The 24,502-nt window shown below is 42.5% G+C and overlaps 1 protein-coding gene across 1 annotated transcript in view; it reads left to right on the forward strand.

Annotated features, from left to right (window-relative positions):
- Nucleotides 1–1,947: 1,947 nt before the first annotated feature.
- The window catches only part of fer1l6 (fer-1 like family member 6), a gene marked incomplete at its 5' end in the record, with an annotated part of 29,451 nt that continues 6,896 nt past the window's right edge, over nucleotides 1,948–24,502 (forward strand). The window contains 32 exons of the mRNA XM_079230907.1: nucleotides 1,948–1,964; nucleotides 5,246–5,331; nucleotides 6,103–6,214; nucleotides 6,316–6,370; nucleotides 6,989–7,120; nucleotides 7,220–7,282; nucleotides 7,446–7,524; nucleotides 7,613–7,769; nucleotides 7,931–8,117; nucleotides 8,874–8,975; nucleotides 9,105–9,195; nucleotides 10,608–10,725; nucleotides 10,824–11,064; nucleotides 11,495–11,603; nucleotides 12,232–12,454; nucleotides 13,216–13,336; nucleotides 13,458–13,558; nucleotides 15,576–15,678; nucleotides 15,923–16,042; nucleotides 16,250–16,402; nucleotides 16,552–16,723; nucleotides 17,167–17,291; nucleotides 17,871–18,005; nucleotides 18,096–18,245; nucleotides 20,770–20,874; nucleotides 21,048–21,110; nucleotides 21,926–22,024; nucleotides 22,266–22,494; nucleotides 23,053–23,210; nucleotides 23,289–23,411; nucleotides 23,520–23,562; nucleotides 24,109–24,153. Of these exons, the coding sequence (XP_079087033.1) occupies nucleotides 1,948–1,964; nucleotides 5,246–5,331; nucleotides 6,103–6,214; nucleotides 6,316–6,370; nucleotides 6,989–7,120; nucleotides 7,220–7,282; nucleotides 7,446–7,524; nucleotides 7,613–7,769; nucleotides 7,931–8,117; nucleotides 8,874–8,975; nucleotides 9,105–9,195; nucleotides 10,608–10,725; nucleotides 10,824–11,064; nucleotides 11,495–11,603; nucleotides 12,232–12,454; nucleotides 13,216–13,336; nucleotides 13,458–13,558; nucleotides 15,576–15,678; nucleotides 15,923–16,042; nucleotides 16,250–16,402; nucleotides 16,552–16,723; nucleotides 17,167–17,291; nucleotides 17,871–18,005; nucleotides 18,096–18,245; nucleotides 20,770–20,874; nucleotides 21,048–21,110; nucleotides 21,926–22,024; nucleotides 22,266–22,494; nucleotides 23,053–23,210; nucleotides 23,289–23,411; nucleotides 23,520–23,562; nucleotides 24,109–24,153 (3,817 nt within the window). The remainder of the gene's footprint in view (nucleotides 1,965–5,245; nucleotides 5,332–6,102; nucleotides 6,215–6,315; nucleotides 6,371–6,988; nucleotides 7,121–7,219; nucleotides 7,283–7,445; nucleotides 7,525–7,612; nucleotides 7,770–7,930; nucleotides 8,118–8,873; nucleotides 8,976–9,104; nucleotides 9,196–10,607; nucleotides 10,726–10,823; nucleotides 11,065–11,494; nucleotides 11,604–12,231; nucleotides 12,455–13,215; nucleotides 13,337–13,457; nucleotides 13,559–15,575; nucleotides 15,679–15,922; nucleotides 16,043–16,249; nucleotides 16,403–16,551; nucleotides 16,724–17,166; nucleotides 17,292–17,870; nucleotides 18,006–18,095; nucleotides 18,246–20,769; nucleotides 20,875–21,047; nucleotides 21,111–21,925; nucleotides 22,025–22,265; nucleotides 22,495–23,052; nucleotides 23,211–23,288; nucleotides 23,412–23,519; nucleotides 23,563–24,108; nucleotides 24,154–24,502) is intronic.

A 24,502-nucleotide genomic window follows, 5' to 3' on the forward strand; every position in this document is an offset into this window, starting at 1 on the left:
GTGAAAACCTTTTCCTCTGTTGTTTGATCTTTTCCAGATATTTACGAGGGATCGCGCTGTCAAGACTGAAGAAAACCAGATGCAGGTTGATCACTGGTTTCAATCACAGTCCGGAAGACGAATACGGAACGAGAAAGTGCAAATCAGCCTCCTCTTTGAGCAACACTAATGTGCCCTTGAGCAAGGCACCCAATACTAAAGTGATGCGGCTCAGTGGCAGCCAGTAGAAGACTGTGGTTTTGCTGGGACGCTACCAGTTCGGAACTATTTACAGGTTGTGGCTGGAAAATGGCTTCAAACCAATGAACCACATCCAGAGACTTTTTAAACCGACCTTGACAAATTATATTGGATTTTTGTTGTTATTTGCAAATATTTTTTCTTGGAAATTGGAAACTGTCCTCTCCCAAAAGACTTATTACGACCCATAGTTCCATCTGTTGTTACCCAGGGACCTCTAGCACCTCGGGAGCAGAGGAGGAAGTCAGGTGGCGTAGGGTAAAGAGCATCAGAGGTCGCCAAGTCCCGCCCTACTGTGCTGTGATTGGATAATACTGCGGGACTAGACAGAACATTTTTGGGAAAGAAAAATATTGTAATCGGGGTCCCCAAAATTGAGTTGTTTAAAAAAAAGAAGATGTTTATTGGTTTGTACTTGACTTTCTGGTCTTAGAATGACTACAAATGATTCATTGATGTATTGAAAATATTGGATCTTGGAATTGTGGATTCACATTTGCGTGAATGCACTTCTGCTCCGGTCATAATTTTCATTTAACTGTTTCTTGGTTGTTACACTTTTCCTGACCTACGATGAGTTAATGATACCTTCACATTGTTAGTATGTTACCATATTATAATCCATATTCCCTTATTTCTGTTTTCTAATATATAATCCCTGATCACACCTCACGTTGTCATGTTTTTATTACCACATTGTCACAAAAAATTAACAACATTACCACTAATTAGTACCAAGACACTAACAGGCTACTACATTTGGAATTACACTGTTGTTCCATGATATTGACACACTTATTACCTTGTTTTTATTAGGCTGTAACCGTCGTATTTGTTTAGCGTGCACGACCTAATCTTTAATGTTCTCCACCGTATTAAAACTAAAGGACCGTATTGAAAAGCAAAAGTGTCTCTGAAGTGTACATTTATTGTAGTTACCAATAAACTTGAAAGCAAAACATTTTATGTATTTATTCTTCTTCATAAAATGTTTTTTTAAAGTGTTTTTTTCAGATATTTGTAATGCAAACCATCCGTCCGGCTGGTACGTAACAGTGCATGAGGTCCACTCTGTCAGGTGATCAGACAGCTGATGTGTGTCTAGATGGTGAGGTATGACTCTGTTTACCAGGGGTGGATTTGTTAACTCTACCACTCTCATACATCCTGGTCACATTACACACACACACACACACACACACACACACACACACACACACACACACACACACACACACACACACACACACACACACACGGTAAATAGCTCTGCTTCTGTTTATATCTTGACAATCCTCCATATGGGATCTAAGGCGGATGACAAGGACAGTTTTTCCTTCTTTCTGCTAGAAATCTCTTCATGTTTATGAAAAGATTGTTGTTTGGTTTAAATTAAACCTCTTCTAGAAGAAGAAAGCAACAAGCTAAACCATAAAAAAATGTATATGTAAATACAAAAATGAAGCTGAGCTACTTCTGTAGTATTTTGCTCTTGAGGTTTCCAGCAGGTAATAAAGTGAGAAGGTAATAACCGTCGTCCTCACGCTCCTCTGCTTTACAACTTCATCCTCTGAGCAAACAGTTGAACCTCCAATCACCAGCTCGGGCTCTGACTTTGCCTCTGAGCAAACACATGCATGCGAGATGCAGCGGAGCGCGTCAGGCTGACACAACTGATGGGTGGCACGCCGACTCCCGACGGCAGACATGGATCCCAAACTCAGGTAGGAGGCCGCTTCTGACCTTTGATTACTTTGGTGTTGAGTCAACAGGCTAATTTTGTTGCTTTTACTGGGTGGGTGGGTTGGATTTTTGCCAACCTGAACTGAATTGAGGTAAAGTCTGTGTAGTTTTGTGTCCGTGATCCAACCCAAGAGGCTTTCAAATATTCAAAGATGGCCGTTGTTGCAGGTTCACTCTGCTGTAAACATGGAGCCACATGGGCGGAGCGTTTGAGATTCTTTATATATCAGCACAACACAGAGCCGTGAGGATGTTTTCACTTTTCAGACAGACATTATAGCAAAGTGTCCTCATTCATTCCAATGAGAGAAAACAACTGGCTCAGCTTTTACTGCAACCAAATTCAATTTACATCCAGCAACAAATTCTATTGGCCAATAAGCGCTTCTTCCTGGTGGATCGCTTTAAAAAAAAATGTAGGTGGTAATTCAGATGTTTACCTGACGATCGTCGAGTCTGAGGATAAAATGAGTCGTAAAATCATCAGTGAACAGCTGTGCAGTGTAGAGCATTTGATTTGCCTCGTAACTCATAGATGTATCGCTCAAACTGGACTTCCTGGATTGTTCTCCACCGGGATCTGTAGCAACATTCCTGCACTGACCCAAAACCCAACGCAGAGCTATTATTGGTTCCAATAATAATATCAAGAAGAAAAAAAAGTTTGCTCCAGTTTCTGACACATAAATCATTCTGCAAGGCCTTTATTTATTGTAAAATACGACTTTAAAAAAAGAAAAAAGACATTCATACATTGGACTAATACGTAGAGTTGTAAAATAAAACTACGCCATTGGCAACCATTTTGAGAAATTGGCCTTTGGTTGCCATCAGATGCAACATGCAATGTCCCTTTGTCATAGTCGCCTCTTTGTCTTTTTGCAGCTGTTTTGCATCTCTTTATAGTCTTTTTGTGTCTCCTTGTAGTTTCTTTGTGGTAATTGTCTTTTTGAGTGACATTTTGGGCTCCTTTGGGTACGGCACATTCATCCATGTGCGTAAAAACCTGCGTTTTTTTTAGGCTTTGCGTTCTTTTCTTTCCAATTTAAAGTGTGCGCACACACGACTACGAGTGATTGTGTGTCGTGCAAACGGTCAGGTGACCAATACAGCAATAGCTTGCCATGCAGACACCGACAGGCAACTCAGGTTTCTCAAGTAAAGTGTTGCTTAAATGTCAAGCAACCTGTTCTGTCTCTTGGGTTGGAGGAGTCACTCTGTGATCACAGACGGTTGAATATGAACGTTCCTTCTGTTAACGATGAATAACAAGAAGGGCCACTAGGAACCAGGGTCCTTCTCCACAATATAACGAGGACACAGAGATTTGCTTTTCCCGTCTCAAAGCATTTGTCAGCTGTTCATGGCAGCAGATGTGAGTGTTGTTTGGGGGCAGGATGCATCCCACTTGAGGTCCTGGGTTAGGATGGAGCTCAGGAAGCGGAAGGACTCCAAAGCGAGTCACACAGGGTCACCTGTAGAACAAAACAAAAAGTGAACTGAAGGAGAAACCCCTGCTGGGTTGAAATCCTCTTCATGTGAACTTTCTGACTGTGGAGGCATCATCAGTCCACGGTGATGTAAACAACATTCAGATGTGAGAAAGCCTGTTAAATAAAGCGAGGCGGGCGGGGACGCTCCACCTAAAGCCACAAACTAACACAACACTTTAAAGAAAAATCAGCTGCTGGAACCAGAGCAAGGTACACACTGGGCCTGATGGGATCAGCGTGTGTTCTTTAGGACTAGAGGAGGTTTAATTGGCTTGAGACTGCAGCTGTGAAGAGGGAGCTGGGGTTTCCCTGTTGAAGGATGTTTCCATAAGTCTTTATTGACAGCTATGTCAAACGATAGAGGCACTTTGATATCCAGCTTTGTCCAAGACGGGGACAGCGTCTTATGTTTCAGTCTGAGAGAGAGAGAGATGAGGAGGCAGGAAGGCAGCTGCTAGTAGTTTAGTTGTTACCTAAAGAACCCGGATCCTCCTGGTGCCGTTAGTGGATCCTCCTGGTGCCGTTAGTGGATCCTCCTGGTGCCGTTAGTGGACCCTCCTGGTGCCTGTTAGTGGATCTTCCTGGTGCCTGTTAGTGGACCCTCCTGGTGCCTGTTAGTGGATCCTCCTGGTGCCTGTTAGTGGATCCTCCTGGTGCCATTAGTGGACCCTCCTGGTGCCCGTTAGTGGATCCTCCTGGTGCCTGTTAGTGGATCCTCCTGGTGCCTGTTAGTGGACCCTCTTGGTGCCGTTAGTGGGGAGAGAAAACCCGTCTGGACGTCGGCAGAATGGATCTCTCAGAAAGTCCTGCAACCAAGCGGCGGTGAGCAGCTGAAAGGATCTTTGTTTTTGGAGCATTTTGTTGCATCGAACTGACTTTTATGGACAAATTCTGTGCTACATTAAACACGCGTTGATATGATTTATTGTCAGTTAAATTAAATACTTTCAGATGTCAGTTGAAGTTTTCTTCCTGTTCTTGGAAACTGATTGTGGAGGAAGTGGAACACTAAATTAAAAGAACATTTAATAAATATCCGATGAATCAAAGAAAGAAAGATCAGATTTTTTTTAAATGAAAAATTTTAAGAATAAGATCAAACCCTTTTTAATGGTATGATAATAAATAATAAACTGTTCCTGAACAATGTTGGCATTTTGTTCCCACAATGTCCTTAATACAATTTAATCAAGTACTTCTCATTACTGTCATGCAAAAGTTGTCGCCACATGATTATGGTTTATGTATTTATGTTGGATGAAAAATATAATTTTTAATTATAATTGCAATTATTCCCAATTTTTGTTTTGTTATAGTTAGCTCAATTTAAAGGTTGGTTTTAATGGGAATACTTGAAGGGATTTTAATGCAATGCATTTTTTCCTTCATGCATTTTTGAGGAAAAGTGTTTTGATGTTTACTGCAGCCATTCATAGTCACAGAATCAGATATACATAAATACAATTTGGGGGTCAAATAATTCCAAATGTTTATATTTATATTGTAGCATCAAACAAGAATCAATAGCACATTTTTATGACTATATTGTTTGGCTATATGACTTCTTATCCTGTAGGATAATGTTAACATATTATGTATTTTTATTTGTATAGGCTTTTTTAAAACTCAAAATTACTTCAAAGTAATAAAATATAAAATCCATTCGTGAAAAACTTTGACAACAGCAGAGTAACGTCCCAGGACTCCTGCGTCAGGGTTGGAAGGGAAAAGGGAAAAAAATAAACATAATCTTCCTCTTCTGTGAGCAGGAAGGCCAAGTTGATGTTTGGCCTGAAAGGGAAGAAGAAAAAGAAAGTCAACACAGACCTGGTCCTGGCAAACAAGGGAGCTGTGGGTAAGGCCTGGAAAACAAACACACACACACACACACACACACACACACACACACACACACACACACACACACATCGCGGTTGTATTGACAGTGTATTAAAGAGTAATTATTCCTGTCGTATCTCTGTGGTCAGACTCATCTTTGTCAAATAGTCTCCTGTTTAAAATGTGTAACAGCATTTATGTGTCATTTAGGTTTTTGAGTACAATCCAGAGCATCGTTCATCTCAGGATGTAATTTTCCCAGTGCTCATAAACACACATGAAATGATTTTAAGATGGTAATTTTCTTCTTAATGTTTTTAGGATCTCTCTCAAGTACAAATTTAGGAAAATACTGAGAAAGATATTGGCAAATGAGGCCCATTGTTTGCCAAGATCATTTGTTAAAATGCATTGAACAACCTCGCTGAGCTTTCCCACTAATAAGAGGTTCACAGAACATGTAGGGAGACAGGAACTTTATTCTTATTGGCTACGAGTTGTGCAAAATACAGTTTTTAGCTGAGTTAACAGCTAAAATTTTTTGTTTTAAATGTCCAACTGTTTTAAACTGCAACCGTAATCTGAAAGAAAATATGCTTTCCTTGAAGTGCAGCTTAGTTGTATAGGAACATCATTTAGTAGCATAGTAGCAATTTGGGAAAGAAAGCTAATTTTGGGGTCAGTGACTAAGGCTAGAGTTTGCCTCAAGGAAATGACTGTAAGTCAATGTAATGTCCCCAAAAGGGACTTAATAAAATGTGTGTGTGTGTTTAATGTGTGTGTGCAGACAGTGAGGTGGAGGTGGGCTCTGAGGCGTCGGCCCTGCTGGAGGGAGAAAACCCAGAGGACCAACCAGGAACCTCTGCAGTCAGAACCAGAATAAAACCAAACAATAAAAGGTATGAAATATACACATCACATCAGACCGCCAGGCCTTTATTTCTATTTGACTCCATTCATAATCACATTGAGATACTGACCTGCAGTGAAACTTCCACAGGGCCAAACTGAAGACCTGCATCCAGAAGAGTGAAGGGAAACCCCAGAGCTTCCAGGTGATGGCATGCAGAACAGTATTTGGGTGATATCTTATTTAAAATGCAATTTTAAACTCTGTGGAACTGTAACAGCTCATCATGAGAGAAATATCGATGGCCAAAATGCAAAACCTCCTATCTGCAAAATGATCCAGGAAAAGTGAGGGAAAACCCCCCTCTCTGCACTTTGTGTATTTTTTGATAATTATTTGGGGGTTACCATTATCCTAACTTTTTTTTGTATTCTCAAAAAAGTGCATTTTTCAGATGTGAGGTAACAGGGTTAGGTTTAGGTAATTGGTATTAGGGGTAGGTTTAGGTAATAGGATAATCGGGTTAGGTAATAGGGTCAGGTTGAGGTAATAGGTAGGGGGTTAGGTTTAGGTAATAGTTAATAGGGTTAGGGTTAGGTTTAGGTAATAGGGTAATAGGTAATATGGTCAGGTTTAGGTAATAGGATAATCGGGTTAGGTAATAGGGTCAGGTAATAGGGTAATAGGTATGGGGGTTAGGTTTAGGTAGGGGGGTTAGGGTTAGGGTTAGGTAATAGGGTAATAGGTAATAGGATTAGGTTAGTTTCTACATAATCGGCCATCGATTATGGAGTGGTATGTAACTTTTTCTTGTGGCCTGTAGATTGCCATTAACATCACAGAGGCCCGGCAGCTTGTGGGAGAAAACATCGACCCAAGTGTGGTGATCGAGATCGGCGATGAGAAGAAGCAGACTTCGGTCAAAGAAGGAACCAATGCTCCCTTTTACAATGAGGTAAGAAGAATCCTGATGCACCTTCTGGTTTTAAGTATTGGAGGGACCGCAATGGAACCATCTCTGTCTCTAATGGTCCCCCTCTCTTCTTTCTGCCAGTATTTCGTGTTTGACTTCTTTGCCTATAAAGAGGTCTTTTTGGACAAAGTCATCAAGCTGACGGTAAGTAAATAAGATAAGTACAGATGTCATGTCTTATATTGTACATATTTATTTATATTCTGTAAATAGTTGTTGTTTGCTTTCATGGTCTGGTGGGTTTGGGGTTGCCAGGTCCAGTTTCAAGCTTTCGCCTCGTCCCTCCTCTGTATCTCACTCTTTCCAGGTGATGCACTCCAAGTTGCTGAGGAGTTTCTGCGTTGGGTCCTTTAAGCTGGATGTGTGGACGGTCTACAAGCAGCCAGGTAGCTTCCTCTTTCTGACGGGTCTCGGTTTACCTTCTGGAAGACGTTAACGGCGGTCAACCCAACGTCTCTTTCTCGCTCCCCTCAGGTCATCAGTTCACCAATAAGTGGGCGATGCTGACCAATCCGGGTGACATTAGCACTGGGGTCAAAGGTTACGTCAAGTGTGACATCAGCGTCTCAGCAAAGGGGGATGCCGTGCAGCCAGGACAAAAAGCGAGTGATGCTGAGGAGCAGATAGACAAGTACCATACCTTTCTTTTTCTTAACATTTTCAAAGTATTCCTGCTTTATTATACCGGTTAGATTTTCTGGAAGGTTTTTGCTGATAAAGCTGGTTGATAACGAGGCTTCATATCAATCCGTTTGGGTTGAAATATATTACTTTGTTGTTGTTTTCCCTCAGGAACCTGCTGATCCCAGAGGGTTACCCCTCCGAGCGTCCCTGGGCTCGCTTCTTTGTGAAGGTGTATCGCGCTGAAGGTCTTCCTCGGAACAACTCCAGCATCATGGCCAACGTCACCAAGGCCTTCATCGGAGACAACACGGCCCTCATAGACCCGTACGTGGTGGTGGGCTTCTTCAAGCAAGTGGTGGGTTGCAGATTACTCACATTTTAATATGTGCTCATATAAAAAACAATCAGGAACTGATCTGAAGCGCAGCAGCTCTATGACAGGTTTCTGAAGAGTTGTACAATTCTTATAATGAACATAATTATTAATTAAATAAGTTTGTAAGAAAAAAATATATTTTAGGGAACAGTTTTAAATAGTTGTGAATACAAGGACAAACTGTAAGCAGCAAAAATGGATTTGCCACATAAATCACATGTGTAAACTAAACAATGGTTAATGTTTGCATAAATGTAATTTAAACTGTGTACACTTATTAACACTGCTCCCAGTAGAACACACACACACACACACACACACACACACACCAAAACTAGCAACTCACTGACGCAACATCAATGTTTACCAAACTGTGTAATATCAATATTTCCTATGAGCAATAATGTTAAATAAAACAGTTTTTACTTATTATATTTTCTGTACATATTATATTATTTTGTGTTTTAATGTTTATTTATTAATTATATCGTCTTACACCTTTCAATCCTGAGAAAGGTGCCCATGTACCACTACGTCCTTTCACAATAAAAGCCCTAAACACACACACAGTTTTTATTTTGTCATCTTCATTTTTTTTATATCAGCTCCAAAACTATCGATTCACTCTATTTCCACTTTCAGTCATGCTTAGCTTTTGCTTCACGTTTTAAATTGAGCATAAACTGCTTCATGGACGTCTAAATCCTCTGATCTTCTTCCCCTTCGCCCTTTCAGGGTCGCACATCCACTCAGAAGTCCACTGCAGAGCCGGCGTGGAACGAGCAGATCGTCTTCACGGAGATGTTCCCTCCTCTGTGTCAGAGACTGAAGCTCCAGGTCTGAGCCTCATCTGAGCCACACACTTACTCCTTTATTTAAGCCTCATCTGAGCCACACACTTACTCCTTTATTGAAACATATATTTCCATCATTCACAACACAATTATGGCCGTCATTACTCCACAGGTCTGGGATGAGGGAAGCATGAGCGATGTGGCCATCGGAACGCATTACTTTGACCTGAGGCGCATCTCCAACGAACAAGATGGCGACAGAGGTGAGGAGAGACGAAGGGATGGGGGAGAGACAAAGGTATATGGAGAGATGAAGGCATGGGGGGAGATGAAGGTATGGGGAGAGACGATTGTATGAGGAGAGACGATGGTTTGGGGAGACACGAAGGTATGGGGAGACATGGAGGGGATGGGGAGAGACGCGAGGATGGGGAGAGAGACGAAGGGATGGGGAGAGACACAAAGGTATGGAGAGACACAAAGGGATTGTGGAGAGACAAAGGTATGGGGAGAGACACAAAGGTATGGAGAGACACGAAGGGATTGTGGAGAGACAAAGGTATGGGGAGAGACGAAGGGATGGGGAGAGACGAAGGGATGGGGAGAGACAAAGGGATTATGGAGAGACGAAGGTATGGGGAGAGGCGAAGGGATGGGGAGAGACGAAGGTATGGGGAGAGAGACAAAGGCGATGGGGAGAGAGACGAAGGGATGGGGAGAGACGAATGTATGGGGAGAGAGACGAAGGGATGGGGAGAGATGAAGGTATGGGGAGAGACGAAGGTATGGGGAGAGACGAAGGTATGAGGAGACATGAAGGTATGGGGAGACATCAAGGTATAGGGAGAGACGAAGGTATTGGGAGAGACGAAGGTATGGGGAGACATGAAGGTTTGGGGAGAGACGAAGATATGAGGAGACATGACGGTATGGGGAGACATCAAGGTATGGGGAGACATGACGGTATGGGGAGAGAGACAAAGGTATGGGGAGAGACAAAAGCGATGGGGAGAGAGACGAAGGGATGGGGAGAGACGAATGTATGGGGAGAGACGAAGGGATGGGGAGAGATGAAGGTATGGGGAGAGACGAAGGTATGGGGAGAGACGAAGGTATGAGGAGACATCAAGGTATGGGGAGACATCAAGGTATGGGGAGACATGACGGTATGGGGAGACATGAAGGTATGGGGAAAGACGAAGGTATGGGGAGAGACGAAGGTATGAGGAGACATGAAGGTATGGGGAGACATAAAGGTATGGGGAGAGACGATGGTATTGGGAGAGACGAAGGTATGGGGAGACATGAAGGTATTGGGAGAGACGAAGGTATGGGGAGACATGAAGGTATGGGAAGAGACGAAGGTATGAGGAGACATGAAGGTATGGGGAGACATCAGGGTATGGGGAGAGACAAAGGTATGGGGAGAGACGAAGGTATGGGGAGAGAGACGAAGGTATGGGGAGAGAGACGAAGAGATGGGGAGAGACACGAAGGTATGCGGAGAGACGAAGGTATGGGGAGAGACGAAGAGATGGGGAGAGACGAAGGTATGGGGAGAGACGAAGGTATGGGGAGAGAGACAAAGGTATGGGGAGAGATGAAGGTATGGGGAGAGACGGAATTTCTTAGTGTTTGTATATCAACTGGGAGAGTTTTCTCTCTCTCTCTCCAGGGTTTTTACCCACCTTTGGCCCTGCGTGGATCAACCTGTACGGCTCTGTGAGAAACGGTTCAATCGGCGACGACACACTGGAGCTCAACGAGGGCATCGGAGAGGGCGTGGCCTACAGGTCCATGTTAAATCAATTAAATTAAAGGGGGTGGGAGGATGATACTTAACTGAGAATGTTTCAATGATGCCTTTCCTTCCAATTCTCGCCGGGGTCAGGGGTCGCGTCTACATGGAGCTGGCAGTGGAGATCCTCTCGGTGGGGTCGGGTTCGGAGTCCAAACTCAGCAGAGTGATAAAACCGCTGAAGGATGCCAAAGCAGGAAAAGGAGGCGGGAAGGACGGTAAAACTCCTGCAGGAGGAGGAGGAGCAGGAGGAGCAGCAGGAGGAGGAGCAGCCGATGATGACAAAGGGAAAACTGTGGCTGCAGAGGTCCTGCCTGTGGAATCTCCTCCTGTGGTAAGAAGTGTTTTAATTGTAATAACATGCCAAACATGGACACTTGATGTAGTGATTTAATAATACGACGTGGTTTTGTCAGACCAATTGGTTATACATATTTTAGTATTTATGTCGGACAAATGCCTTTCAACCATTTCAACCTGTGCAATATTATGACACTGTCCATAATAGTTATATTTATTCTGTCTGTATATATAATTCAGTATTGTAGTTTTTTTACTCTTTTATTACAGTTTTTTTTACCGTTTATTATATATATTACTTGTTTTGATTTTACTATGTCTCTTACCTTAATCCTGATTGTTGTGATCATGCTAATAAAAGACATGGCCACGCCCCCTCTTTCTGTAATAATACTGATAATTCTCCGGTCTTGGAAGGGCCTCATCGTGGACACACATAATAAATCAATGTTTTCTTTGTCCAGCTGAATGCGAAAAACAAGGAGAGATTTCTGCTCTTCGGGGCGTTATTCGAAGCCACCATGATCGACAGGAAGATCGGAGACAAGCCAATCAGCTTCGAGTTCTCCATGGGTGAGTCCACCGTTCTCCCTCTTTTGCCTCCTTGTCGCTTCTGTTTTTTAATAGAAATACTTTATTTTATTTAACACGTGTTGATAATGTTTTTGTGCCGCTATTGTCTTGAACTTGATGAGATTAAAGTGTTTCTGTTATTTTGTCCAATCTATTTATCACTGATGCCAAAAATAAAATCACAGGAGAGTTCTAGGATAGTTTAGTACCTCAAACAAGTAAAAGTAAAACAATATTATATATATATATATGTTAAATGTAAAAGTATATATTTTTCATAACAAAGGGTTTTTCTTATTTGTTTGTCATTGGAGTAAATTAGATATGGCTGATGCATTAATGTTTATATCACCTTAATTTTGCAGCTGGTAGATTATTTTTTATTTATTTATACATATTTTATGTATACACATATACTTTATACTGCTTTGTAGCTGGTGAAATTCTTATGATATAATGCTTTTCAAATATATTTGTTGAGTATATTTTGTATCTGAATCTGTAAAGTTACTGAAGCTATCAAATAAATGGAGTGCCTCAAAAGTACAGGTACCTCAAAATGATACTTAGGTAGTGTACTTAGTTGTTTCCCAGTACTTCTGTGGTGCATAAAGAAACCCTTCCTCAGGTAACTGGGGTAACGTCTTGGAGGCTTCAGAGAAGCCCTCCATCCCGGTCCCCAGTCCCAATGTCAGGAGGAGAAGAGCGCTGGACGTCCCGGACAGCGGTGACATCACCGGCTCCTCTCCGCTCAGCACCTCCCCGCTGATCCCCAGAGAGCCTCAGGACACGCCCCCGACCTCCAAGTCCACCACGGCTCCGCTGAAGCCGCTCATCGTCGAAGGAAACAAGTTGAGCCGCTTTGTTGTTTTTGAGTCCTGAGCCTCGAAAGATGATCTTCCTCTTTGCCTCAGACACCGCTGAAGTGCAATGATCAGCCTTTTCAATTGGTCTTTGCACAGATTACAACTGTAAAACGAAGCTGATCAGCACTAAAATAGTTCCTTAAAGTGAGATTATACTTAACATTAAGTGATTTAAGGGATTTAAAAGGGATCGCTTAAAAGTCTTAAAGTGTTTTTTTTTGTACTTCTTCATAGTCAGTGTAGTACTGCCCTTTAAAACATCAAATAACCCAAACTACCTGATTGAGGCAACAGCAAATCAAAAGAGAGATAAGATAACAGCTTCAGTTCCACGCTGGAAAGGGGCCGTGAAATCTTTTTTAAAAATACCTTTTTTTTTAATAGAGAAAGGGTTTGTAATATTGTCACAAATTCAAAAGAATAATTGTGTTTATTGTGTTATTTGAACTTTCAAGACTTCCAGTCTTTAAACTCAATTTGAGGTTACACCGCATTTAATAAACGGGACTAAAGGCCCTAAAGGAGATCTTGATAATCAATATTATTGATTTTACAAGTTATCGGGATTCTTTTACATTTCCTTCTTACCAGTTGAAGAAGGGAAAAGAAGGGGGTCTGCTCCTCTTCCTCATCTTGCAGCTGGATGGTCGGTGATGTCATCACAGTGCCTTTTGAGTCTTCTAACTTTACAAGATATTGCTCTTTACTGTGCGTGTGTGTGTGTGTGTGTGTGTGTGTGCATTCAGGTACTACATGTATCTCCCTCTGGAGAAGCAGAAGCCGTGCATCAATGTGCTGAGTCAATGGGAGAACAGAAGCTACCGACTCTACAACTCCAACATGCTGGACAACATCGCGTTGCTGTTTGTACGTGCACTGGTCCTGGACCTGTGTGTTCGGGAAGTTATAGTTACAAAAAAACAACCTGATGGCCAGTTTCACAGCCATCTTTGGGGAAAATATACAACTAATTCTTATTGTCTTTTAGGAGGAGGGTGTCGCCGGTGCAGCCGAGCAACACAGGAAGTCAGACCCAGGGGCGGAGCCTATGCTCAAAACCATCATCAAAGAATTCTGCATGGACGCCAGGTATTCAGGCAATATTCAAACGGAACATGACGACGCTGTTTGTGTCGCACTGCAGCGGCGGTGGGAAAGTCTAACGGCGTTACTCGAGATGAGATACTACAGGCGGAGACAATCTAGAGATTTTGGTCTTGTTTTGCTTCCATAACACGTCTTCTTTCAGACTAGTGGAGATAAAACATCCTAAATACACATTTAGGTGTTTATTCTACTACTTTGTCTCTTTACGTCTGTAGATTTCTCCTAAATTTACCAAAAGCTACCATTAGATAATGCCTCATTTGATTCAAACATAACATTTTCAAAAACTACTTGATGGAAGTAATCAACCTTGAGAGTTTCATGGTGATATCGATTAGTTAATCTCTTCTAAAAACATCTCTTTAAAGCTTGTTTTATCCTAATGATTCTTATTCTTAGACTCTGATCCAGAAATCTCACTTCAGCAGCTCTTACATCACCAAACTTTACTCTTTCATTCCTACATATATTCTGAGGGTTTATGCAGAGGGGTTTGTTCACAACCAACCCTGTCTCCTAAAAATTACGTTCCCCCAGAACTAATACGCATTCCCAATTACGTTTGATCAGAAACGTATCTCCTCCCTGATTATGTTTGTGTTTAACGTATTACACATACGTTGATTATACACGTATAGGTTGATTAAACACGTATGTTGATTGTACACGTATTTTTGTTTTATTGTTTTTATGTTTGTGTTTGACGTATTACAAATACGTTTATAATCGTGTGTTTGTGTTATTGTTTTCTTGCTTTATTTAAGCATATTTTAATTTTTAAACTCTGTGGAAAAAAAAAGAAAAGAGGGGCGGGGTGAGGCTAGTGACAGCCGGCCAGTGAGAGCCGGCCGGCCCGGGCCGGGCGCCGGCCGCACCGGGAGCCGGCCGCACCGGGAGCCGGCCGCACCGGGAGCCGGCCGCACCGGGAGCCGGCCGCACCGGGAGCCGGCCGCACCGGGAGCCCGAGAGTCGGTCGCACCGGGAGGCGAGCACCGGGAGGACCGGCCGCACCGGAGCACCGGCCGCACCGGGAGGCTCGGGGCTCGGTCTTCAGACGCTTGGCGTCGCCGCCAGGCCGTCGCCGTCAGGCCGTCGGTAACAGCCTCCTTCGCGCCGGCTCCGGTCTTCTCTGAGTCGGGTTGTTTGGGAATGCAGCCCAAAGTGTGTGATAAACTCCATCTAGTGCAGTAAACCACTGCGATCATCAGCAGTCACATCAAGTGCAGAATCTGACGTGAAAAATATTCAAACGGGCGGAAGGAGTCACGGGACCCAAACATCCGGTTTTCAAAATACTAACTGATATGAATGTGTTCAGAACATTTCTGACCACATCCAAACATCTTAAGCCCCGAGCCTCCCGGTACCCCCGGTGCTCGCCTCCGGTGCGACCGACTCTCGGGATCCCGGTGCAGCCGGCGCCGGCTCTCACTGGCCGGCTGTCACTGGCCTCACCCCGCTTTTCTTTTTTCTCCACAGAGTTTAAAAATTTAAATATGCTTAAATAAAGCAAGAAAACAATAACACAAACACACGATTATAAACGTATTTGTAATACATCTAAAATAAACATAAAAACAATAAAACAAAAGTACGTGTATAATCAACATACGTGTTTAATCAACCTATACGTGTATAATCAACGTATGTGTAATACGTCAAACACAAACATAATCAGGGAGGAGATACGTTTCTGATCAAACGTAATTGGAAATGCGTATTAGTTCTGGGGGAACGTAATTTTTAGGAGACAGGGTTGTCACAACGCATTCAAAACCTCATTTATACAACGATTTAGGACTAAAAACATGGTTGAAATGTATTTCTCTGGCTGTGATTAATGGAGCAATACAAAGATCAATAGCCCTCTGACTCAACCAAATTAACAAGATTTTTAAACCCGGCTTTATGCAATGTTCAGATTTCTGTACGTTTTATGTACATAAAACCTATAATACCATATACAAACAAACAGGTGACACTTTGTGTGTCTCTGCAGGAGTTTCATAGCAGCGGCGGAGGCCAAGTTGAAGGCGGAGCTAAAGTCCAGCTACCTGACCCAGCTGGACAGGAAGCGCCTCACGCTGTGTAAACAGGAACTGGTGGGAACTCTGAGAAACCCGGAAACAATCGCACAAACTGAAAATACCTATTTTTTGGCCATTTCAAATGTTTTTATTTCTAGTTTAGCAGTGCAGTGGATTTATGGATTATGTTATTAATTAGAACTTTTTAGTGGCAAATTTGAGATGTTAACAAAATGTTTTATATATTCTATATACCTCCCAGGTCAACAGTTCATATAATGTGTGCGTGTGTGTGTGTGTGTGTGTGTGTGTGTTGCAGGAGAGCATGATAGGAGAGGCCCAGTCCGTGGTAGAGAGGAAGAGAAAAGCTGGCGGTGTGAAAGAAATGCTGCAGCATGCAACAAAACTCACGCAGAAGCTACGCTTCCTTGTGCAGGAGGTACGGGACTGTGTGTGTGTGTGTGTGTGTGTGTGTGTGTGTGTGTGTGTGTGTGTGTGTGTGTGTGTGTGTGTGTGTGTGTGTGTGTGAGTGTTTCATATACATCCTGACAATTTGTGTGTGAGACATCGTCTTTTTTTCTTCTTTCTTATTTACCTTGTGCTTCTAAACTTTTCCCACACACACGTGCACGCCTTCGCGCCGCAGCCCCAGCACACGGTGCCCGACGTGTTCGTGTGGTTGCTAAGCAACAACAAGCGCGTCGCGTACGCTCGGCTACGCGCCCGAGACCTGCTGTACTCCGACATCCCAGAGGCCCGAGGAATCCACTGTGGCAAGATAATAACACTGTTTCTAAAGGTGAACACGCACACACGCACACACGCACACACACACACACTCACACACACACACACGCACACACACACACACACCTTTAATTGCAACCGACAAGCCCCACTCATTCCACCGTGAAGTATTTCTTAAGGCTGGTGTGTGCATGTGTGCAGCCTCCAGGGAAGCGTGTGGCAGACCTGTCAGTCCAAGCGAAGGTGGATGTGTTTCTGTGGTACGGGGCCTGTATAGACTCCGCCCACATGCTGGACGACCTGCCCGCGGGGTTCCGCTCGGCCACAGGGGGCGCTGACGCCAGCTGCCCTCCGACAAGTCTGCTCTGTGCAGGTGAGAGACAGACCGACCATCACCGTCTCTCCGTTGTTGAGCTTATTTTTACAGCACTTTGTCTTTGAACTTCACGCATTGTAAAATAGCAACACAATTATGTCTAATTGCTACCAAATGTGGGCCAACTGATTGTCACCCTGAAGTCACCCTGAACCACAAGACACACACAACACTTTAATCACTTTGGCCACTTCAATTACGCTCATCTGGTACAATTTAAACACATTTAAATACTTTGTATATACTTTTTCTTCTGCCTGTATATTTAATATTGCTATTGTATTCTTCTTTACTGTTTATTTACATTATTAGTTTTTTTATTTACTATGTGTCTCTTGTGTGCACTACTGCTGTGATCCTGCAACGTTCCCACTGCGGGGCTAATAAAGGATTATCTTATCTTATCTTATAATTCGTTGCGTGTGGGTCGGCGTCTCCAGAGCAGCAGGCGTTCCAGCTGCGGTGCCACATGTACCAGGCCCGCGGGCTCATCGCGGCCGACACCTCCGGCCTGTCGGACCCGTTTGCCCGAGTCACCTTCCTGTCACACAGCCAGACCACCAACGTGAGTGCTTTGTCTACGTTCTCCCAGAATGTCCGGAAGGTTTCTCCGGGATGCTGAAAACATTATTAGTGTATTACTTACTTAGTGGTTCAATGCAATCTAATAACATAAATGGCACCTTTACAAAGCTTATAATGGTTTATTATTGAGGTTGCAGATGGTGGTGGTGTTGTGTTGGAATGCACTTTGTAATAAAGGATGAAAGTACAGCGACAATTCTGTTTTCAGTCTCTCAGATGTGGAGATTTCCTTCCTTTGTCTGTTTTAACATTTATAAAGCAAACTCTTAAAGGGGCAGTGGGCAGGCTTTCGGGAGAGAATCGTTTTGCAGAAATGCAATAACGTAATCACAACTACGTATTTCATTCGAGGATAATCAACCTAAAAACTAAGAATCGTTGTGTATTTTCGTCAGCTTAGAATGAGCTTGAATGTTTTAAGACAGGACTTACTAAATATTTAGTTTATGGGCTTCTTACTGTGAGTATGTTTGTGTCTCCTGAGCTGGCACTGTCCAGGTCTGATTGTTTACTTGTGTTTTCATGTTTTTTGTGTCTGTGTGTGTGATGCTGCTGCCAGGTGATCAGTCAGACTCTCAGCCCGACATGGAACCAGTGTTTGCTGATGGGCCGCCTGCTGCTGAGTGGGGATCTGCAGCACATCCGGCTGGAACCGCCGCACATCCTCGTCGAGGTGTACGATGACGACGCGCTGGTAAACGCCCGGCAAACGGCCGGCAAACGAATCAAGTAATGGTTTCATTGCAGATCTCACGACCGCCTCTCTCTGATCTGCCGTGTGCAGGGCAAGGCGGAGTATCTGGGGGCCACGGTGGCGGTGCCCGAGGTCCGCTTGGCCTCCGACCCCTACACTCCTCCGACGCTGCAGTACAGCCCGCTGCACTGCGGCAGCCAGCCGGGAGGAGACCTGCTGGCCGCATTCGAACTGCTGCAGGTCTGTCGGTCGGTCGGTGGAACCATGAGGAAGAATGTAGAGTGTAGAATGTAGAGTGTAGGATGTAGGATGTAGGATGTAGAATGTAGAATGTAGAGTGTAGGATGTAGGATGTAGAATGTAGGATGTAGGATGTAGAGTGTAGAGTGTAGAATGTAGAATGTAGAATGTAGAGTGTAGAGTGTAGAATGTAGAGTGTAGGATGTAGGATGTAGGATGTAGAGTGTAGAATAAAGAGTGTAGGATGTAGGATGTAGAGTGTAGAATGTAGAATGTAGGATGTAGAGTGTAGGATGTAGGATGTAGAGTGTAGGATGTAGGATGTAGAGTGTAGAATGTAGGATGTAGAGTGTAGGATGTAGGGTGTAGGATGTAGGATGTAGGATGTAGAATGTAGGATGTAGAGTGTAGGATGTAGGATGTAGAGTGTAGGATGTAGGATGTAGAGTGTAGGATGTAGAATGTAGAGTGTATAATGTAGAGTGTAGAGTGTAGAGTGTAGAGTGTAGAGTGTATAGTGTAGAGTGTAGAGTGTAGAGTGTATAATGTATAATGTAAAGTGTAGAGTGTATAATGTAGAATGTAGAGTGTAGAGTGTAGAATGTAGAATGTAGAGTGTAGAATGTAGAGTGTAGAGTGTAGAGTGTAGAATGTAGAGTGTAGAATGTAGAGTGTAGAGTGTAAGATGTAGAGTGTAGAATGTAGAGTGTAAGATGTAGAGTGTAGAGTGTAGAATGTAGAGTGTAGAATGTAGAGTGTAAGATGTAGAGTGTAGAATGTAGAATGTAGAGTGTAGAATGTAGAATGTAGAGTGTAGAGTGTAGAATGTAGAATGTAGAATGTAGAATGTAGAGTGTAGAGTGTAGAGTGTAGAATGTAGAATGTAGAGTGTAGAGTGTAGAATGTAGAGTGTAGGATGTAGAATGTAGAGTGTAGAATGTAGAGTGTAGAATGTAGAGTGTAGAATGTAGAGTGTAGAATGTAGAATGTAGAATGTAGAGTGTAGAATGTAGAGTGTAGAATGTAGAGTGTAGGATGTAGAATGTAGAATGTAGAGTGTAGAATGTAGAGTGTAGAATGTAGAGTGTAGAGTGTAGAATGTAGAGTGTAGAGTGTAGAGTGTAGAATGTAGAGTGTAGAGTGTAGAATGTAGAATGTAGAATGTAGAGTGTAGAGTGTAGAATGTAGAGTGTAGAATGTAGAGTGTAGAATGTAGAGTGTAGAGTGTAGAATGTAGAATGTAGAATGTAGAGTGTAGAGTGTAGAATGTAGAGTGTAGAGTGTAGAGTGTAGAATGTAGAGTGTAGAATGTAGAATGTAGAGTGTAGAGTGTAGAGTGTAGAATGTAGAGTGTAGAATGTAGAGTGTAGAATGTAGAGTGTAGAATGTAGAATGTAGAGTGTAGAATGTAGAATGTAGAGTGTAGAATGTAGAGTGTAGAATGTAGGATGTAGAATGTAGAATGTAGAATGTAGAGTGTAGAATGTAGAATGTAGAGTGTAGAGTGTAGAATGTAGAATGTAGAATGTAGAGTGTAGAATGTAGAGTGTAGAATGTAGAATGTAGAGTGTAGAGTGTAGAGTGTAGAGTGTAGAGTGTAGAATGTAGAGTGTAGAATGTAGAATGTAGAGTGTAGAATGTAGAGTGTAGAATGTAGAATGTAGAATGTAGAGTGTAGAGTGTAGAATGTAGAATGTAGAGTGTAGAATGTAGAATGTAGAATGTAGAATGTAGAGTGTAGAATGTAGAATGTAGAATGTAGAGTGTAGAATGTAGAATGTAGAATGTAGAATGTAGAATGTAGAGTGTAGAATGTAGAGTGTAGAATGTAGAGTGTAGAGTGTAGAGTGTAGAATGTAGAGTGTAGAATGTAGAGTGTAGAGTGTAGAATGTAGAATGTAGAATGTAGAGTGTAGAGTGTAGAATGTAGAATGTAGAGTGTAGAGTGTAGAGTGTAGAATGTAGAATGTAGAGTGTAGAATGTAGAGTGTAGAGTGTAGAGTGTAGGATGTAGAATGTAGAGTGTAGAATGTAGAGTGTAGAATGTAGAATGTAGAGTGTAGAATGTAGAATGTAGAGTGTAGAATGTAGAGTGTAGAATGTAGGATGTAGAATGTAGAATGTAGAATGTAGAGTGTAGAATGTAGAATGTAGAGTGTAGAGTGTAGAATGTAGAATGTAGAATGTAGAGTGTAGAATGTAGAGTGTAGAATGTAGAATGTAGAATGTAGAGTGTAGAGTGTAGAATGTAGAATGTAGAATGTAGAGTGTAGAATGTAGAATGTAGAGTGTAGAATGTAGAATGTAGAATGTAGAGTGTAGAATGTAGAATGTAGAATGTAGAGTGTAGAATGTAGAATGTAGAATGTAGAATGTAGAATGTAGAGTGTAGAATGTAGAGTGTAGGATGTAGAATGTAGAGTGTAGAATGTAGAGTGTAGGATGTAGAATGTAGAGTGTAGAATGTAGAATGTAGAGTGTAGAATGTAGAACGTCGCTGAGTGTCTCTGTGATGAACGTGTAGATCCAAGGGTCTGGAGAGGAGCTGCCGGCGCTGGAGAAACAGGAAGGAGGAATCTACACGGTTCCTGCCAACATCAGACCTGTGCTCAGCACCTACAGGCTGGAGGTGTGTGTGTGTGTGTGTGTGTGTGTGTGTGTGTGTGTGTGTGTGTGTGTGTTAGGACACTTGGGTTTTTTAAAATACTAAAACGTTTTTTAGAAATATTATTCTTTTTATTTTTATGCTATAATAAACGTGTGTGTGTGTGTGTGTGTGTGTGCGTGTTTTCTGTCCACCAGGTGTTATTCTGGGGTATGAGGGAGCTGAAGAAGGTTCAGCTGCTGTCTGTTGATCGCCCACAGGTACACACACACACACACACGCACACACACACACACACGCACACGCATATTCAACTTTATTGTGATGACATTGTCTTGCCCCAAAAAAATGTAACTTCATGAAATGGCACGAAAACATATTGGAATGACTTTACCCTACTTTTTATTGAGAAAAAAACTAATCACAAATATGGCGCATATTTTTTTAGGGAACGTCCTTTATAATGAAAAACGAACAATCTTAAATAAGGTGATCATAAATCATAAGGTCCCACTGCATGAAGAAAGGCCACATGAGAAATTAAGAAATGGGAACATTGTGTCTTTTCTTTCTTGCAAGAGAATTCCTGTATTTTTCTTTTTTAATCAGGCTCTTTTTTTATTCTCCACCATGACAGTGTGCTTGAGAGCTTTTTCCAGTCACCCATGCAAGGATTATCTCGTTATTGAACATTTTAAATGATCAATTTATTGAGCTTTTTATCGCGGTAGGAGTTAAAATCCTGTATTCTGTCCCATCATGATCTGCAGAGAAGTCCTCATATCATCCAATCCCTTCCTGCAAAGTCAAGATCATTTCATTTATTTAGCAGAATATCACAAACACAGATTTGCCCTGAAGAGTCTTCACAATGTGCACACGGCCCTTTCTGCCCTAACACCCTGGATTCTTATTCATATTCAGAAAAAAGGTTGAAGAAACCTTTTTTCCCACCCATCGTGGGAAAAAAGGATCCTAAAATCCAATTAATTTACTCATGAGAAGAAAGGATGTGAGGAAAGTGGAAAACAGATGATGAAAGTAAATAACAAACCCCTCCTCTCTCGTTCTCCAGGTCTTCATAGAGTGTGCAGGGAAAACTCTGCGTTCCTCCGTCATTCAGAAGTACAAGTCCAACCCCAACTTCACCACGCTGGTGGATGCCATAGAGCTGGTAGGACCAATACAGATATATATATATATATATATATATATATATATATATATATATATATATATATATATATATATACTGTATATAGGTATATATCTATATAGCAGACAGAGAGCCTATTGGTTTGGGATGATATGTTCAGTAATGGTCAGCTGTCCACATGCCTGTGGCCATGCAGTGGAATCGATACATTTATTGGATGATGTATGTATTTTTTTGATCTGCTCTGCCGTCCTTTCAGGAGTTACCAGAGAACGAACACCTCCACCCTCCTCTCAGCATCACCGTCGTCGACTGGCGGGCCTTCGGTCGCAGCACGTTGGTCGGAAACCACATCATCAACAACCTCAAGGCCTTCAAATACACTCCGCCTCCGGCCCCGCCTGCTGCCCCCGTACAGACACACGACCCGCCCAAGGTCACCGAGACGCCGGGACCTGCCCTGCCCCCAGAGCCACAGAGCGCTGAGGGTGAAAAAAAACATACGATACGATATACTTTCTCCCCAGAGGGATAATTTGTCTTGGACTCAGATGCTGCACACATGATAGTCATAATAAAAAAGAAACAACATGTACACCAACTGCATATTACACACATTGCACATGTTAAATAACTCTATATAAGAACCAGCAATATATTGCACACGTGAAGAAGATGTTCACGGACATTAAATTACTCTGTAGTCAGAGCACATGATCCATATAACTATAAAGAGGTAGTAGATTTGAACGTTTTGTTTTACAAATGATAAATGATGTTGAAAAACACTCAACTTTTGATGCTCTTAAGCAACTCAAAAGACGGTTGCTGCCAAGTGTCTAAATGAAGATTATTGTTTGTTTGTCCAAATTTTTATTTTTTGCAATTATCTGAAATTCAAGATAAAAATGTCAGTATTAGTTTCTCGATGGAACCGGTGCGATGGCCGACAAAAACACGCCATCGATCAGGAAGGATTAATCCTCCAATCCAGTCGGCCCACTGGTCTCCTCCCACAGGAAGTCTGACCTTTGTCTTTCCACTAGGACTGGACCCGTCTGGACCCGGTGGAGACACCAGTTCGGCCACACCACTAACTAATCAAGATTTCCTCATCACCGTGGAGGACGAAGCCCTTCCTCCTCCTCCTCCTCCTTCAGTCCCACCCCCAACCACACCCAAGGAAGAAGCCAGGAAGAAAAGGGTGAAAGCTGCTGCATGTACAACAAAACAAAATCTCGTGGATCCCATTGATCAGTATCTAACTATTCTTTAAATCCAGGACAGCAAGGCGAAGGGCACCCGCGGGCGTTCCACGAAGCGGAAGAAGCGGACCATCGCCGACGAATCGGCCGAGTGCGTCATCGACTGGTGGTCCAAATACTACGCATCTGTGGAGAAACAGGTGGCTCTGATTCTGAAGGTTTTGATGCAAAAGATCTGAAACATATATATATATATATATATATACATATATATATTTTATTTAACTCTCAACCTGTTTGTGTTGCAGGCCAAACAGGACGGGTCTCCGTTCCCAGAGGTCTTCGATAAAGGTATAGAACTCTTCTCACGTGACATCACACGTCAAAGTGGACATGTTCCCTGCATACATGTGATTTGATTGAAGAGTATTGAAAGTGATGTCCAATGATATTCAAACACAAAGGTATTTTGTCTCCTTTTGCCCTGAATGGAAACATGTTATCCTACAAATTGCTTGAACATCTCTCTTTGATCATTCTTTTAAAAGAGTATTTACAGCTGTGGTAAACACTGTAAATGTAAATGTGGTCATTTTGTCAGAAGTCACAAATACAGTTTGCAACTATTTGATCCTTCATCAATTGTCTAATTCCAGAAACCTGACGACTAAATCTTGAGAATAGCTGTTAAAAGTCAGTATGGAGGGAATCAATGTCCACACAAAAAAAGTGTGTAGAAACATAGATTTTGCTGTATTATTATTGTTCAGCTATTTCAGCGTGAATGGAGATTTTCTTGGAGACATGTTACTTTTACCACTAATACTATCCATTTAAGTCCATTATTTCCGCTGACCCACAAACACACACAAACACACACATTGTTGTGCATTGCAGCGTCTCCGTACCAGGGCTTGCTCAGTGCTGGAATAGACTCCTTGGGTAAGCACAAAGACATTCAGCTCCAACTGATGTGTCATTAGCGTTACAGTGTGGGACTTTCTCTTCTACATGAACGTCCGTTACGTTCAAGCATTCAGTCATGCAATCTTTAATTACTCTCACTGCCACTAGGGGGTGGGTAAAGTTACGCTTTAAGGGACATACTCTAGGGCCTCTACTTCTAACTACCCTTGAGGAAATCTTCTGCTTGGTAACTTGTTCACTGACAACTGGAAGCTCCGGGGACTGACTGCGTCTTGCTGGTTTCTGTGGTCCAACTGTGTAGATGTGACCCTCAGTGTGGTGTTGTTTACTGTTGTGGTGGGCAGCATGTCAAATCCCAAAAGGG

This window comes from Taurulus bubalis (assembly GCF_910589615.1).
Source record: "Taurulus bubalis genome assembly, chromosome: 1".
NCBI lineage: Eukaryota > Metazoa > Chordata > Actinopteri > Perciformes > Cottidae > Taurulus > Taurulus bubalis.